Genomic DNA, 16,186 nt, shown 5'->3' on the forward strand with positions numbered 1-16,186 from the left:
CTTCTGCGTCTGAATATTACGTCGTAGGTTCTGCGTCTGCTGTTGACTTTCTGGGATGCTGTTACCGTGACGACGGCTAAAGCAGATGGCGGGATGTTGCTGCATGTGGTTATGTTTAGGCAACAAAAGCACATGGCACCCAACACCCGAACATCAACAAACACACATGCTGGCACAGATCGCTGGGATAAGACGAAAGACGCGCACGGTAACGTGTAGAAAAAGCCCATCACGTTCTTAACCCTTTACTGACCTCACAGCACGTTTCTGCTGCAAAGTGAGTGCTTTTATTCATTTATTTATTTATTGCATATTTAATTTTTTATTGCAAACTGCAATGGGTTAATCTGTAATAATGCGCCATAATCAAGTAATTAACTTTTTATTTATTCTGATAGATCAATTTGTAACTTTTTTTAAAAAAAGATGCTATATATAATAAAAGAAAAAGTTGAAAAATTATTAAATGAATAAAAAATAAGTAAATAAATGTAAAAAGTGCATCATTTGCCTCTGAAATGTAGTGAGGTGGAAGTATAAAATAGCATAAAATGTACAAGTGTAAGTCAAAAATGTGCAGGATTTACTGTACAAGTACTGTGTGTGTGTGTGTGTGTGTGTGTGTGTGTGTGTGTGTGTGTGTGTGTGTGTGTGTGTGGCCACGCCCCCTCCCAGTGACGCCACACACTCTGATCCGCCACACCACAGCTCCTCCAGTCCTCCGGCAGACCGGAGCAGAGGAGGGCGCAAACAGGCGTGTGTGCGCATCTGGCACCGCGAAAAACTTGTGTGGAACCATAATCTAATTTTTAAAAATTTAGTTACTTTTTTTTCTCTTTGCGATCTTCAACACAAATGACACGAGGAAAAAGAAGACGTAGGAGGTTTTTTCCAGCAGCTTTTAATCATCGCGTTCCTCTCAGTTTGCACCGACTCTGAGCGTTTGGGCTTCCAGCCAGCAGAAGGTCAGTTCACATTACAATCAATTTAACACTTAATGACTTCTCATTTAATTTCAAAGTAGAAAATTGCTCATTTTGTCCAGTAATGAAGTAGATTAGTGTACTGGGAGGAATTCGGCTTCACCCAAATGAAAATATCTCAGCTGTACTGGTGTGATTTTCCGGTTTATTCTGACTCCGCTGTGCGTCTCTGCTGTGAGTTTATAGTTATATTTTTAGCACACTGTGATTTTATGTTGATTTATGACATTAACTCATTTTCCATAGAGCTGTAATGGTGAGCCTTGTTTTTCTTTTTAGTGTTTTATGATTCTGTATTTCTAAAAAACATATTTTAGCTTTATATTTAAAGCTTTTCTGAAATTTTCTTCTGTTTTTTTCTTACTTTATTCATCTCTTGTATCTATAGACCTTTTTAAATTAAATATTAATATATTAATTTGGCCAACAAATACGCGCGCAGGTGCTCTAAAAGAAGCAGATGTATAAAAAAAAATGACCAAAAATGACAAGTTTGACAATAAGCGCGATATACGGTCACGTGTGCGCAACAGCCACGCGCGCGCACGCCTCCTCAGCCCTGCCAATAAGGTCATCTGATAAGCTGAAAATCCTCCCGCTCCTCCTCGCGCGCGCGCACGCGCAACTCCATTTAATTAGATGGAGGTGATTTTGTTTCTCCTCTCTGCTCCTATGTGCCACCTCCTCTTCCTCCTCTTCTCCTTGCTCCCTTTCTGTCTCCTTCTTTCCTTTCCTTGCTTCCTTCCATCTTCTGATTTCTCCTTCACCTCCTCTTTCTTTACTCTTTCCTCCTTTACTCCTCCTCATCATCCTTTTCTCCCGCCCTCCTCTTCCCCTCCAAACTCTTTTCTCTCCTCTTTTCTCTCTCCTCTTCCTCTCCTACCTGCTGCCTCCTCACTACTTCCTTTCCATTTTTTCCTCACTTCTTTCATCTCTATTTGCTTTTTTATCTTTTTATTTATCCTGCTCCTCCTCTTCCTCCTGTCGTTTTCACCTCCCTTTCTTCTTTACCTCCTCCTTTGCCTCATTTTGTCACACATACGTATCTCCTCCTTTTTCTTCTTCTGCTTTTCAATCCTGTTCCTCCTCTCTTCTTCCTCCTTCTCTTCTTCCTCTCCTCCTCCTCTTCCCCTTCCTCCCACTTTCTGCTGCCTCCCTGTTCTCCTCTTTCCCTCCTTTACTCCTCTTCATCATCATGAAGAGGTGCTCTTCCTCTTCACCTCATTTGGCTGCTCTTCCTTCCTTCCTTTTCTTCTCCTCCCATTTTTTCTCTCCTTCTTTCCCTCCTAACTTTTATTTTCCACCTTCTCTCTCCTTGTTTTTCTCCTCCTCTTCCTCATCTTTCCTTTTCTCCTCCCTTTCTTTTCCACTGCCTCCTCCCTCTCTTTTTTCAAACTGTTTATGAACGGTTATCTTAGTTTTTCCTGTTTGTTTCCTCTTCTGTTTTACTCTTCGTTAGTCGCTGAACTTCTTCTTCCTCTGTGAACAGACACATGCACACAAACGGATACACACACACACACCTCTACTGAACAACTCATAACTACACACTTTCACTTACACACACACACTGTTGTCTTTTCCTAAACCGTCCCCTCCTCCTCCTCCTCCTCCTCCTCCCCCTCCTCCTCCCCTCGAGGCTCTAAGCCTGAAAACTAGCATGTCATCGTTTTTGCAGCTCTGTGAGAAGGTGCGCTCCATTTTGTAATTAATGGCCGCTCAACACCACACACACACACACACACACACACACACACACACCACCGTGTCCTTTTACACACAAACACCTCGACATCTTCGTCTGTTGAGTTTTTATTCCTCCTCATGCCGTGTTTATATACAGTCATTATGTCAACAAACTCATTAACAGATATAATGTCTTAATTATAGTAATTATCCTGAACTCCAAGTAACGCTATGATTACAAAACTTTTGCATATACTTGTACTTCAAATTGCTGTTTTATGAGCATTTATATTTCTACTACATTTCGGACTGAATGGCAATAAAACAAACCAAAAAAATCAAGTTTTTGTAGCTGCTATCGTGACGAGCCTCTGTGCACGCTATGGTGACGAGCCTCTGTGCACGCTATGGTGACGAGCCTCTGTGCACGCTATCGTGACGAGCCTCTGTGCACGCTATGGTGACGAGCCTCTGTGCACGCTATCGTGACGAGCCTCTGTGCGCGCTATCGTGACGAGCCTCAATCGCAAGCAGCGCCACTGAACACACGCTCACAGATTGTCACGGTCAAGACGATCTGGCTTCACTTTTTGGAAGCACCAGATGTTTTTTTGGATTTTTGTAAATTTTTTAGTACTATGTCTCCTCATGCAACTATACATACATTGATGTGTGTAAACAAAGTTATCTTTGGTTTCATTTTTGCCATCTCCCGCTCTGTAATATAACGATAATTCTTGATGGTGGGTGGAAAATGTACACCGAAGCTGCACTGTACCCCCCTGTGATCGAGCTTTTACACTCAGATCTCACTTAGCACCTCTTCTAAGTACCCGGACCTCCGGCCTGCAGGAAATCACTTCACATTACGATCAAATTTACACTTCTAATTGTCTTTTAGACCAATAATTTGCTGATTTTGTTGACTAATTTAGCAGAATAATGTGGGGAAAGGAATTTGGCTTCATTGAAAAATGAAATGAAAAATGTCTATAATTTAGCCATAATAACGTGATTTCTGGGCATGCACTTTTTTGCAGTTTATGTGTCATCACAGACAGTTAATGTTGACTTTTCAAATATGACTCGACTCAGAAAGTCAAACAATTAATTGTCCCTTCGCCGTAGGGGATGCTAGTGTTAGATCACCTTTGGCTGCAGACTTTCAAAAGCTGTTTTGTTAAAAGCTCCCATTGATGGATTCAAGGACTCTAGAAAAAGCATGGTGTTGTTTTGGGTTTTCATCAAATCAGTGCTTTTCACCTTTTCAAGAGACATCCATTATTTTCCTTACATTGTCCCGAACTGATGAAAATTTTCGCTTACTTTGGATCATCTGTTCTCTCTAGTGTTTGCATTTTGTTTTTCACACAGAAACACATCAAAATGAGCCAAAAACAACAGCAGAAGGTAGATAAACTATAAAAAACATAAATAATTACAATAAATAGCCTAAAAACCTTCAGTTTCGTGCTGCGGGTGCGAGCGGAAATGACTGTTGAGCCAAAAACAAGGCCAGCTTGTGATGTAATAAATGCTCAGTATCATATAGTTTTGTAGTTTTAAATGGCTGAAATGATATAAAACTGTTTCACATTAAACCAACTCTTCTTATATCAGCATTTGAAAACAAGCTTCTAAGGAATCATGAACGCGACTATGAACAGCTTTTCCTTTTTCACTAAATTTATCACATGAAAACATTTTCAGCCCATTCAGAGGGGCGTTTTATCGCACCATTCATCTGTTTCTGCTTTATGAAGTGCTGCTCTGCTCTGTTTCCATCTGAAAAACGGCCGTTTGAGGTAAATTATTGCATTCAAAACACTTAATGTTGAAACTTGAAGTCGGCTTGTTGCCGTGTTGAAAAAGGTGCCTCCTCTCTGAGTGGGATGCTCTCTCCGGCTGAGGAATCTCCTTCAGCGCGGAGGTGGAAGCGGCACTAAAACTCAGCACTTAGTGGGCTCATTTACCTGGAAATTCATCCTGAGGGGAGAGACGAGCGATTGTAATATTTTACGGATGAATTTCTCCGGTGATGGACGGTGGCGGTCGGGGCAGAGCAATGCCGCAGACTAATGTACTTGACCATATGCCAAGCTGAGGATTTTTTTATTTATTTATTGCTGCTGGTCTGCAGGGTGAAAATGAAACGATGAGCAAGTCCCAAAGACAGCGAGACTCAACCTGCAGGAATATTATGTAAGAAAAAAAAGGCAGGATGGGGCAAAATTAAAAATATTGTTCAGTCAATGATCGCCACTCAAAGTAAAGTCCTTAAAAAGTCGACTACTTTTTTATGACATCGTATTGAACTTGATGGAGTGAAATAAAAGTCAGATTCGAAGGAAAAACCCGCCATTAATTTTTAAATTCAAAGTAAAGAACAGCTTGATAAATCTGACATTTTATGACACGAAAGCACATCAGTGATCAGAACTTTTCTGAAAGAAATGAGCAAAGATGCCGCACCGTCACTTTCTGCTGTAACATTACTGTCACCGTCAGTGCAAGCACATTTTAAAATGTGGTCTCATCATCACAAAGTTTTTCATTTGCAAAGTTGGCATTGCATTTTTCTGCACCCTGCAGATATGTTACATCTGTGCTTTATTGTTGCAAATATGTTGAAACTTTAAGTTTCTCAACAACATTGTTGTGAGTGTCGTGGGTTTGTTTTAAAAAAGATTTTGGATTCAAACACGCAGCTTTGGTGGCACAAAAAGCAGAGACGTGTCAGTGACTGACGCCCGGGCCCGGTGGCTCAGCGCCGCTGAGAACGCAGCGCCGTGCGTAAAAAACACACAGGTTTGCTGCCACAAACGTATGACGTGCTTTAATCATAGCGGAGCATTTTCCGCCCATCAGTTTAATTTCAGAGGCATTTAGTAAACTTCAGAGGACTGTCCTTCCCTCAGCTCCTGTTAATTGCTTCTGCTGGTTTATTGCATGTCCCAATGCATGCTGGGAGGAGAGCTGCAGGCCACAACAGGGTGACCAGTTAGCTACCTGACTCCAGTAATGTTGTCGTGTCCCTGAGGTCGGGACTGAATGAAGCCCGAGTGCCTGCGCTCCTGCAAAATAGATGAAGGCGCTGACCTTTAATGGACTTCAAAGTCAGATGAGCTTTGACGGAGTTTCGACAGGATGCGGCTCGTTTCCTCGTTTCCTCGACTAAACAACTTAAACCGTCAAATTTAGGGTCGTTTATTGTCCGGACAGACTGTGGAGAGACAGAGAGCGAGCGCACGAGATCTAACTAATCAATAATCAGGAGACACTGAAGCATGATATTTTAACCCTTTGAAACCTGAGCGAAGAAGCCTGATTTCTTTTTTATAAATATAGGGAGAAGACAACAAGCAACTTAAAAGAGAGTGACCCTGAGCATGTTAAAAGTAAGAAAATAACCTCAAAAATGGGGAGGAAACAAACAAGGAAAAACAAAAACCAAGAAAATTACCTGAAAATTAGCACAAAACAAAAACAACATTACCTGAAAATTAGAAAACAAAATCAAGAAAATTACCTGAAAAATCACAAAATAATCTGAAAATTAGTACAACAAAATCAAGAAAATTATCTGAAAATTCAAGAAAAAAATGAGAAAATTACCAGAAAATTCGAGAAAATGAAAAAACAAACAAAAACACAAAAACAATTCCTGAAAATTAGCACAAAAAAAATCAAGAAAATTACCCCAAAAAAACAAAACAAGGGAATGACCTGAAAAAGCATATATAGCTGAAAAGTATAACATGTATGAAAGTATTTAAAAATAATAGTTCTGTAAAATAATAGAAATATATATATTTATGTTTAGCTGCATTCTTTAGCTGCAGCCGGTTTTTCGAAGCTACAAGCGTGCAGACAGACATCCACTATTTATAATATCCTGTCTGTGGATAAGTAATCCATGCAAAATCTGAACCATCCCTTTAACACCTTTTGGCGTCTGTTACTCAGCGGATAAGATTTGTAGAATCAGCTAACAAGTTGTTTTCATTAAATTTTGTGAAAGTGCGGGAGGATCCTGACTCAGACTGAGTGAAGCAGTTTGTTTGATCATGATTTAAGAGACTTTGAGCCCTTCAGCCTCCGTCTTTGATCTGGGATTACTTTCTGTTTGAATGCTTACACAGGAAATTCAACGCTACATTAAGTCCGAACATTACACACAGTTTTGTTTTCCAGCCACACGCTAACAGGTCTGCGCTCGCTCTCTGTCCCCTAATCTGCTCATTTAAAACAGCTGGGATGGAAAAACGATAAACTCTCGGCGAGCATATGGCTGCTGCAAACGGTTATTATAGCAACATTCATCCTGGGATTAGGACCGGCCGACTCTCGGCTAATTAAACTTTCGACTCGCCGCTCCCCTGCTCTGTCAGCCTGACTGAAATGACTCGAGTATTTCACTGACTCGGATATTAATGCACCAGCGGGGGAAGGAAATATTCCAATTTTGAGGAAGGCTGACCCACAAGCCCTCCAGCAGTTTGCAGAGATCTCCCGAGAGCTTCTTTCTGAGCGTTTTCTCTCCTTCTGCTGAAATTTCTCTCCTAATGTCAAGTAAAATAGAGCTAATTTCCCCAAATGTTATAATTTGTGTTGATATTCGCTAAAAGTGGAGCGTTTCTAGGATTTGAGGAAACTGTGGGTCCAGATAGATCCTCCTTTTTAATGAACAAGCTTTTTTATGAACTCTGGCAGCTTATTTACCCTGAAAACCTCTTAAAAAATGAATTATGATGTTAAAAATATTAATGGTTGTTAGTAATTAGTAGCAGAGTAGAGACAGAATACTTTAGACCTGCTATCATTAAACATTTATTGATTAGAGTTGGAAAATATTGGAAAAATATTGTGTATTTTTGTAAAGAATGGTGGAATCTAACTCAGTGCATTTAGTCCAGTATGTACAGATTATTAGATCTGCGGCTTGCGTCATTATTAGGGACTGTTCGTTATTTATGAGGCGAGAGGGGCTGCTGCAGAAAGGGCGAGGGGCATGCACCTGTAAATGGCTGTATCTTGTCATTATTTCACCTCCAAATTTTAAAGATTTGGGTCAATTTTTCTTTTAAAAGTTGTGGTGATTTTTTTGTAAGGTTTTTTTTTTTCCCTTAAACATTTTTGGTGATTTTTTTCTTTCAAACTTTTCAGCGATTTAAAAAAAAAAGGCCTTTTTTTTCTTTAATTTTTTATTTTTATTTTTATTTTTCCTTTAAATAATTGGGGTAATTTTATTTCTTCAACAATTTTTGGTAAATTTTGTTTTTTAATTACCAAAATTACACTATTTATTTTGGCCATGAACTATAAAAACAGATTATTGACGGATTTTCACATTTCGGACAGTCCTTGAACACCTCACGCAGCTCTAAGATGTATGTATAATTTATCGGTTTCCAGCTAAAACCCTGGAATCAAAGTTTCCAGGAAGCTCGGCACGTTTCTGCAGGGGTCGTTTTCCAGTTTGCTCTGATCCGAACCTCCTGCTGCGTTTCTCGTCGCAGCGAACAGCAGCTTCCACTTCCTTTTTTTTTCACCTCCTGCTGCATTCAGCGGGGATCGCCTCCATGTTATATCAAAGCCGGTGACAGTGTCTTTGTCTGCCGGCGTGTTATTGATCCGGCTGCCCGCTGAGTGCTCATTTTTTAATGAGAGGAGGGGTTTTATCGACGGGCGACACGCTCCCCGATGAGCAGCGAGGGTGCAAGAAGATGAAACGTCACCTCGGAGGAGTTTGACTCTCTCAGCCACAGATGCAGCCGTTAAACAAGCCCCACTTTCTCTTCCCAGAGTGCACCTCTGCTGCAACCTCCAGAGACGAGCTGCTCTGAAACAATCCTGTATTTTCACTTTTTTTTTGTCATTTTGAGGCATGAGAGACAAAGTATTGATATATTCGCTCGATTCTGCCTCATTCAAAGCGGAGCAGACTGAAGCTGCAGAGGTTTAAATATAGACCAAAGATCTGTGGTGCAGCAACGAAAACACAAAAAGCAAAGTGACGGCGTCATTTTCTGTCGTATATTTCAAAACTGAGCGGAAAATAGTGAAAGAGGAGATATAGATGAACGAGGGATAAGGCAGAAAGTTGGAAGTTTTCTCTGTTTAGAAAGCCGGATGTAGCACGATCGCTAAAGTGCACATTTCTCACAGCTTTTTCACAGTTATCTGGTTTCTAAGTTTCCAATAACATGCAACACCGGTCCTCGTAGTGAAGGATAGAGGGTTAAAAATGTCATTTCAAGAGGAAGAGTCTTTCTGAAGATTTCCTGCTTCTGATTATATAAAGCAAAGATTTCTGTCATTAAAATGTCGTTATAATGAAGGGAAAGATCATTTCAGCGCATGTCAAAATCACTTAAAGGTCCAGTGTATGATTTTGGGGGACATATTGGCGTAGTTTGAATATAATAAGTCTTCATAAGTATAAAATCACCTAAAAAAATCTTAAAACATAAAAATAAATGAATTATTAAATAATAATAATAATAATAATAATGTTATTTATACATGGACGGCGACGTCCTACTGAACACAAGCAAGAAACTCTGGGAGAAGATAAAATCAAAAGCAGGGGACAAATAATGCAAGATGCAGGACGTAAAATGTCAATATAAAGTCATACAAAGAAACAGACCAAAAACAGCCTCGAATAAAGGAAATAATGACTCAAACATGACAAAGGTAAAATAAATAAAAAGACGGATGAAACGTAAGAAATATAAGAGGCATTGTGATCGAGGTGTTAAAGTTTATTTACCGTACTATTTATTTGCTTTTAGAAGAATACATTGAAATAAGACAAAATGAAACACGTCTCATTTTATGTCATTTAAGAGAAGTTCAAGAACACAAAACTTGTTTTCAAAAAGTTAAGCATCGGCTAAATCCTGCAAATCACCGTTTTAGGGATTTTGTCAAAAACTGACCTGAAAACTGACTTGTATCACTTGTATGATTCTAACAGTGATTTTCTTTAAGATTCACAACTTTACTACAAGTCCAATCACCCCAAAACCCGAAATGTTTTTTTTAATATATATATTAGAAGGAAGTCAAATAGAAAGATGGTGCTTAAACCTCGATGATATGGCAACAGATCAGCCAAATGTATGTTTTTTGTGTTTAATTTGCCACATTTTTGGGGGAAGTTCAGACCAGCTGTTCAGTGCTTACTAATGACAGCCTGTTTGCTGTGTGTTGCTCTCAGTTTTTGGCTGAAAACAGACTGTACTGTGAAGCGAACACCTGCATCTGAATCAGAATCTGCAGCGTTTCATGCAAAAACACGGGGCAGAAATCCCAAACATTACATCTCTAATGAAGATAATCAGCGGAAGGCATTTGCGCGGCAGCTTCTGCAGTCTGTGTTGCTTTAATCAGATTAAAACGGCATCATTAGTGTGCAAATGCAAATGTTCCCAGTGTCGCCGCTCGCCACATCCTGCAGAAAGAATAAAAGTCTCTGGTGACTCAAGGGAACGACGTTTTGCTGCAAAACAATTTCTCGCCGCTTCTCTAATCAGATTACAGTCCTCTGCTGACTGTGTGTTTTCATACACAAATTGAATCACATCTCAGTTCTGACAAGGAAATTGGCGACTTGCTCGGCTCAATCAGAGATGTAAATAGTGCACACGCACAGAGCGGAGCAGCAGATACTGTCAGAGGGGAGAGGTGGTTGTCGGTTTGAATCCCCCGGGGGGAAATATTACTGCTGGTGTGACTGCAGCCGAGCCGCCCAGGTTTGTTATGAACTTTCAGTTTCTGTTTGGCAGGAAGGAAATATTGGATAGAACTGTGTAAGTTTATGCTATGTGGCCATAAGTATGTGGACAGAGGCTGTTTTTCATGTTTTTGGGCTGAGATTATTAACACCTTGAGCTCACATATAGGCTTTCTTTCCTTCCAAAACGTGGAGAGAAAGCAACGAGCAACAAAAGAAGAAAAGACTCAAAAATTCACTACGAAAAGATCCACTAAAAAGTTTAAGAAAATTAACTGAAAATGAGTTACTGCTACTAATACGCTCATGTTCAGGTCGTTTTCTTAGTGTCTGTCTGATTTTGGGGGACATGTCTTGTTCTTGCCTTCTCTTCGTGTTTTTCAAAGAAATCAAACCACTGTGCTCAGATTTTAAGGGTTAAAACAGCCTGCAAAATGTCCCCGTGCACAACTCCAGCTTTGGTTCTCGTGGCTGAAAGTGTGCACGTCTCTGCAGCCAAATTCGACATCTGGTGGGAAGACTAAAACTAGAAGAGAGGAGGCTGTTATGGCAGCAGGTTAAGACGCATGATTTTGGAAGAGCATGTTTACAAAGTACATTTGAATGCAGTATTTAAACGCCGTCATGCTGTGTTTCTGATCCTTTTCATTATCACTTTCACTCAGAGCTCAAATGTCTTTGTTTCATTTCTTTGATGCTTTTTCGATTCTTCTCCTAAATCGAACCCCTCTCTCTCTCTCCTCTTAGCTCGTGCTCTGCATCGATTTAGAAAAAGAAAAAACCTCTCCGTTGAGCTGGGAGTCAATTTTTTCCACAGCACATTTGTCAGAAATGCAGCAATATATGTCAACTTTATTTTCTGCTTTTCAGCTTTGACCTTTGTGGCCTTTAAATGTGTTCGTGGTCTAGAAAACGAAGCCTCGGACTCCAGCGCCGCTCTTGGGATTCGCTCTAGATTCGAGCAATCAGCTAAATGCCTGAATGCAGATGTGTTTAAATTTGGCTGGTCGCTCCCACCCTGAAATCCTTCCTCTGTTCTCCGTCCAGATGAAAAGCTGCCAATGAGCGAATTCTGTGTTGAGTCCCGGCCATGGCTGCCCATCGCATCATCAGAGTGACGAACAACAGTCACATCCTCCCTCGCTGCAAGTCCGAGGGGACGCTCATCGACCTTAGCGAAGGGGTCACTGGGGCCAGTCTCAGCGATGTTAAAGGTCAGCGTTTCACTGAATCCGCACAGGTGTTCAAGACTCATATTTTCAGTTAGGATTAACTCTTTGAAACCTGCGCATGTTGGTTTCATTTCTTGCAAAAATGTGGGGAGAAGGCAATGAGCCACTTAACAAGACATGACCCAAAACATTTTTTAAGAAATTAGTAAATGATACAAGAAAATACCTGAAAGTTGTCAAAAAAAGGTGAAAAAACAAACAATCAAGAACATAAAATGTCTCCAAAATAAGATAAAAAATACATGTATACATTAAAAAGACATGCCCCAAAAATTAGCAAAAAGAAAATCTTTTCTTCAATTTTAAATATATAAATACAAAATCGTGTGTAGTTCAGTTCAGTTTCTTTACTAATTTCTTGCAATTTTGGAACGTTTTTAACCAAGTTGCTTACTGCCTTTTCCCTCGAGCGACGTCACTTTTTTTGCACTGCTTTTACAAGAATTTAAACCTTTGAAAGTCGGGAAAAGAATGAGCGACATGGTAAGAAATGTTCCCCAATCTGCAAGAAATTAGTAGATTTAGAAAATTATTTCTAAAAAAGCTAGTCAAAATGTCTGTGGAAAATAAAGGATCATTTCTTCCTTTTGTTGCTCAATGCTAACTTCCCCTGTTTTTTTGTTGTTGTTGTTTTTTTGAAAGAAATCAAGCCAGTTTGCTCGGGTTTCCAGGGGTTAATTTAGTGCTTTTCATCTTTTGTAACTAGATTATTCAGTCATATGTTAAATTCTTTCTCTGGCTCTTTCACTTCACTGGTTGCACTTCATTACAGCTTTGTTTACATGCTCTATATACGCTAATGAGGCTACTAAAAATAGAAAATTATGCAGTAAATTATGCAGTTCATCTGCTCATATATTTGCTTTGTGATCTGAAAAATTTGTCATTGCTTTCAGGATGATTAAAGGATTTTATTTTTAAACTTTTTCAGTCTATTTTTTATGCCTTCCAAGTGCTTCCTTTAAAGAGTGAGTGCAGTAAACTGAACCCTGTGGACTCAGATCTTTATGTCTGATCTGTACTCTTACATCATTTTTTCGACTTGCTCCTTATATCTGTGTCTGATTGTAAGATGGGTCCTGTTAACTGCAGTATTTTTAGTAATCAGCCATTGATTGATTAAGCGCACTCATCTAAATTGGCAACAACCACTTTGCAATCAAGGCTCACTAAGTTTCAAGAGATTCAGTCTGATTTTTTCTTTTTTCTTTTGCAGTGCCTTCTCCGAGTGCCTTAAGGCTGGACACTTCAGCCTCCTATGGAGCGGCGCAGGAAGTGGTCGCTATTAAGGATTATTGCCCCAGCAGCTTCACCACGCTGAAGTTCTCCAAAGGTGATCGCCTTTATGTGTTGGACACGTCAGGTGGAGAGTGGTGGTACGCCCACAACAACACGGAAATGGGCTACATCCCCGCGGCCTACGTCCAGCCGGTTAACTTCAGGAACTCTTCGCTCAGCGACAGTGGGATGATTGACAGTCTTGGAGAGGGATACGAGGACGGGTCGAAGGAGTTTGGGGGTTTGGGAGAGTGGACAGGGATGAGCCTTAAACCCTCGCCGACTTACAACAACAGCCCCTTCTCTGTGAACCCTTTTATTCGTCCTTTAGATCAAAACTGCAAAGATTTAGGGGTGAGGAACTCAACGGACCTTATTCTGTTCGATGCACTGGCATCTCCGTCGTCTTGCTCGAACTTTAACACCAGTACAATCATGAGTAATGGGTTCAGCAGCTGCCACATTAACACCCCCACCAGCCCAAATCAAGAAGTTCTACCTAACCTCCACAGGGATAACCCGTTTTTCAGGAGTAAACGTTCCCATAGCCTCTCAGAGCTGTCAGTTCTGCAAGCGCAGTCGAATCCAACTTTACCCTCTTCGGGATTCTTCACAGGCCTTAAGGCTCCGTCGCCGGAGCAGTTTCAGAGCAGGGAGGACTTCAGGACTGCTTGGTTGAATCACAGAAAGCTCGCCAGGTCTTGCCATGACCTGGACTCCCTGGGACAGAGTCCTGGTTGGGGCCAGACGCAGCCAGTGGAGACCAACATCGTGTGCAGGTTGGATAGTAGCGGAGGAGTCGTCCAGCTCCCTGAAACCCAAATCAGCATCCACATCCCAGAAGGCCACGTCAGCCATGGAGACCACCAGCAGATCTCCATGAAAGCCTTACTGGACCCTCCGCTGGAGCTAAACGGCGACCACTGCTCCACCGTAAGCCCCGTGGTGGAGATCAAACTGAGCAACATGGAGACTAAGTCTTTTATCACGTTGGAGATGAAGGTTTTGGTAACAGTCAAGACGGACAGCTGTCACACTGCGGAGGTGCTTTGCGTTCGAAGTGATTGCAAAGAGGGTCCTTACACGCCCATTCCTAACGCATACATTTACAAGGATACAGTCCAGGTGCAGCTGGATAGTCTGGAGCCGTGTATGTACGTGGCGGTTGTGGTTCAGTCGCAGTACGTCACCCAGAACACCACAGTTTGGGATCATGTGCAGAGAAAAGTCACTTTAGGCGTCTACGGACCCAAGCACATTCACCCATCCTTCAAGACTGTTGTAGCCATGTTTGGGCATGACTGCGCCCCCAAGACCTTGTTGGTAAACGAGGTGGGGCGGCAGGCTAGCTCCAGTCCACCAGTGGCCCTCCAGCTTTGGGGGAAGCACCAGTTCGCTTTAGGGTACCCTCAGGACCTCCAGGTGGGATTGTACTCCAACATGTCCAACTACCAGGTGAAGGCGAGCGAGTGTGCGGGGGTGATCCGGGGGTTTCAGGTCAAACTGGGGAAAGTGAGCAGGCTCCTGTACATGATCACGTCTCACAACCCAAACAGCATCTCAGACTTCACTCTCAGGGTCCAAGTCAAGGACGCCCTTGACTGCATCCTCACCCAGTTCTGCGTCCAAACTCCGCCGCCGCCACCAAAGAGCGGAGCGAGGATAACGGGCCAGAGGAGGTTTCTGAAAAAGAGGGAGGTGGATAAGATCGTCCTCTCGCCTCTGGCTGTCACTTCAAAATACCCAAAGTTTCAGGACCGCTGCATTACCAACTTAAAATTCGGGAAGTTGATTAAAACCGTGATCCGGCAGCATAAGAGCACGTATTTGTTGGAGTACAAAAAAGGGGATGTTATTGCTTTGCTCAGCGAGGAGAAAATCAAACTTCGAGGGCAGCTGCGGACCAAAGAGTGGTACATTGGATACTATCAGGGGAAGATCGGCCTCGTCCACGCCAAGAACGTTTTAGTTCTGGGGAAAGTCAAGCCCATTTACTGGTGTGGGCCGGATCTTACGACCACAATGCTGCTGGAGCAGATCCTGAAGCCTTGCAAATTTCTTACGTACATCTACGCAACAGTGAGGACGGTTTTAATGGAGAATGTGGGCAACTGGAGGGCGTTTGCCGACGCACTGGGGTACGGGAATTTGCCGCTGAACTATTTTTGCCGGACCGAGCTGGACAATGAGCCGGAGAAGGTGGCGTCGGTTCTGGAGAAACTCAAAGAGGAGTGTACGAACATGGACAACAAGGAGAGGAAGTCCTTCCAGAGGGAACTCATGATGGTAAGAACAATATTTTTATCCTCCTCATTGGCTTCTGTTTTGATTATGCAGTATATTTTTAATTAGTGCAGTATGAAAGGTCTTTGTTTGTCACGGTTGTGTGCATATTGAAAGGTTAAAAAAATCACCGCTTTTCACAAACTACTTAATCCTTTGAAAATTGAAAAAAATGTCCAACAAACTGCAATAAATTAGGAGAAGGAGACAAGGAAATGACCTGATCATTAGTTTTTTAAAAGTGGGAGGTTATAAGACAATTAAAAAAAATAAATAAATAAATCCAGAAAACAATTTTTTAGAACAAAGGCTGTTCAAAAATATATGATAGCACAGCACATTTTTTCTTTTTCTTTTTTTAAGCAGAAATATCGCCCCTGCAATCCCCCTACATTTAAAGACATAATTAAATATTTTATAGATATAGATAAGAAAGAATATAATAATAATTGAAGAAAATACACATTATATTTAAAATTATGTTACTGACAAAATTGATAGATATTTCAGATTTTTAGCACTTTTTGGGAGTCCTTTTTATTTTATTTTTTTTTTTGTGCCTATTTTCAGGTAATTTTCTTGCAACTTTTATTTTTCTTGCACATTTTTAAGCCATGACTTGTTAAGTAGCTTAATACCTTCTTGCTATATTTTTTAAAGAAATTAACCCTTTGAAACCTGAGCAAATGGTTTAAAGAAAACAGTCTGACATTACCATAACACCGCTGCAACAGCCTATGATGCTCAAATATTATATATTACAAACTGAGCAAGAGAAGATTTTTGTCAGCGTCCCACTGATGCATCATTAGCTAAGCTTTGTCGGCACTAAAAAGAACAAAAATGTAATTTCCTAAACAGTCAGAGTCAATCCGTGTCTGACTGATTAGTGTCCTTTTGCAGCGTTGGACCTCAGCTTGATTTCTGTAATGTAATCGGACAGTGTGACACAATCTGATTGTAAACTGGAAGGATCTGAGTCC

General features: G+C 41.1%; 1 protein-coding gene across 2 annotated transcripts in view; it reads left to right on the forward strand.

The window, feature by feature from the left end:
* The first annotated feature begins 732 nt into the window (after positions 1-732).
* Positions 733-16,186, forward strand: part of sh3bp4a (SH3-domain binding protein 4a) — a 33,357-nt gene continuing 17,903 nt past the window's right edge. The window contains exons 1-3 of one of the 2 annotated variants that reach the window (XM_042513299.2): positions 733-965; positions 11,458-11,624; positions 12,859-15,206. In XM_042513299.2, coding sequence (XP_042369233.2) covers positions 11,501-11,624; positions 12,859-15,206 — 2,472 coding nt within the window. In that variant the 5' untranslated portion in view covers positions 733-965; positions 11,458-11,500. The remainder of the gene's footprint in view (positions 966-11,457; positions 11,625-12,858; positions 15,207-16,186) is intronic. The other variant, XM_088074563.1, reaches the window with a different exon arrangement.

The sequence above is a fragment of the Plectropomus leopardus genome, chromosome 24 (genome assembly GCF_026936395.1).
Source record: "Plectropomus leopardus strain MGB_pleo_1.0 chromosome 24, ASM2693639v1, whole genome shotgun sequence".
NCBI lineage: Eukaryota > Metazoa > Chordata > Actinopteri > Perciformes > Serranidae > Plectropomus > Plectropomus leopardus.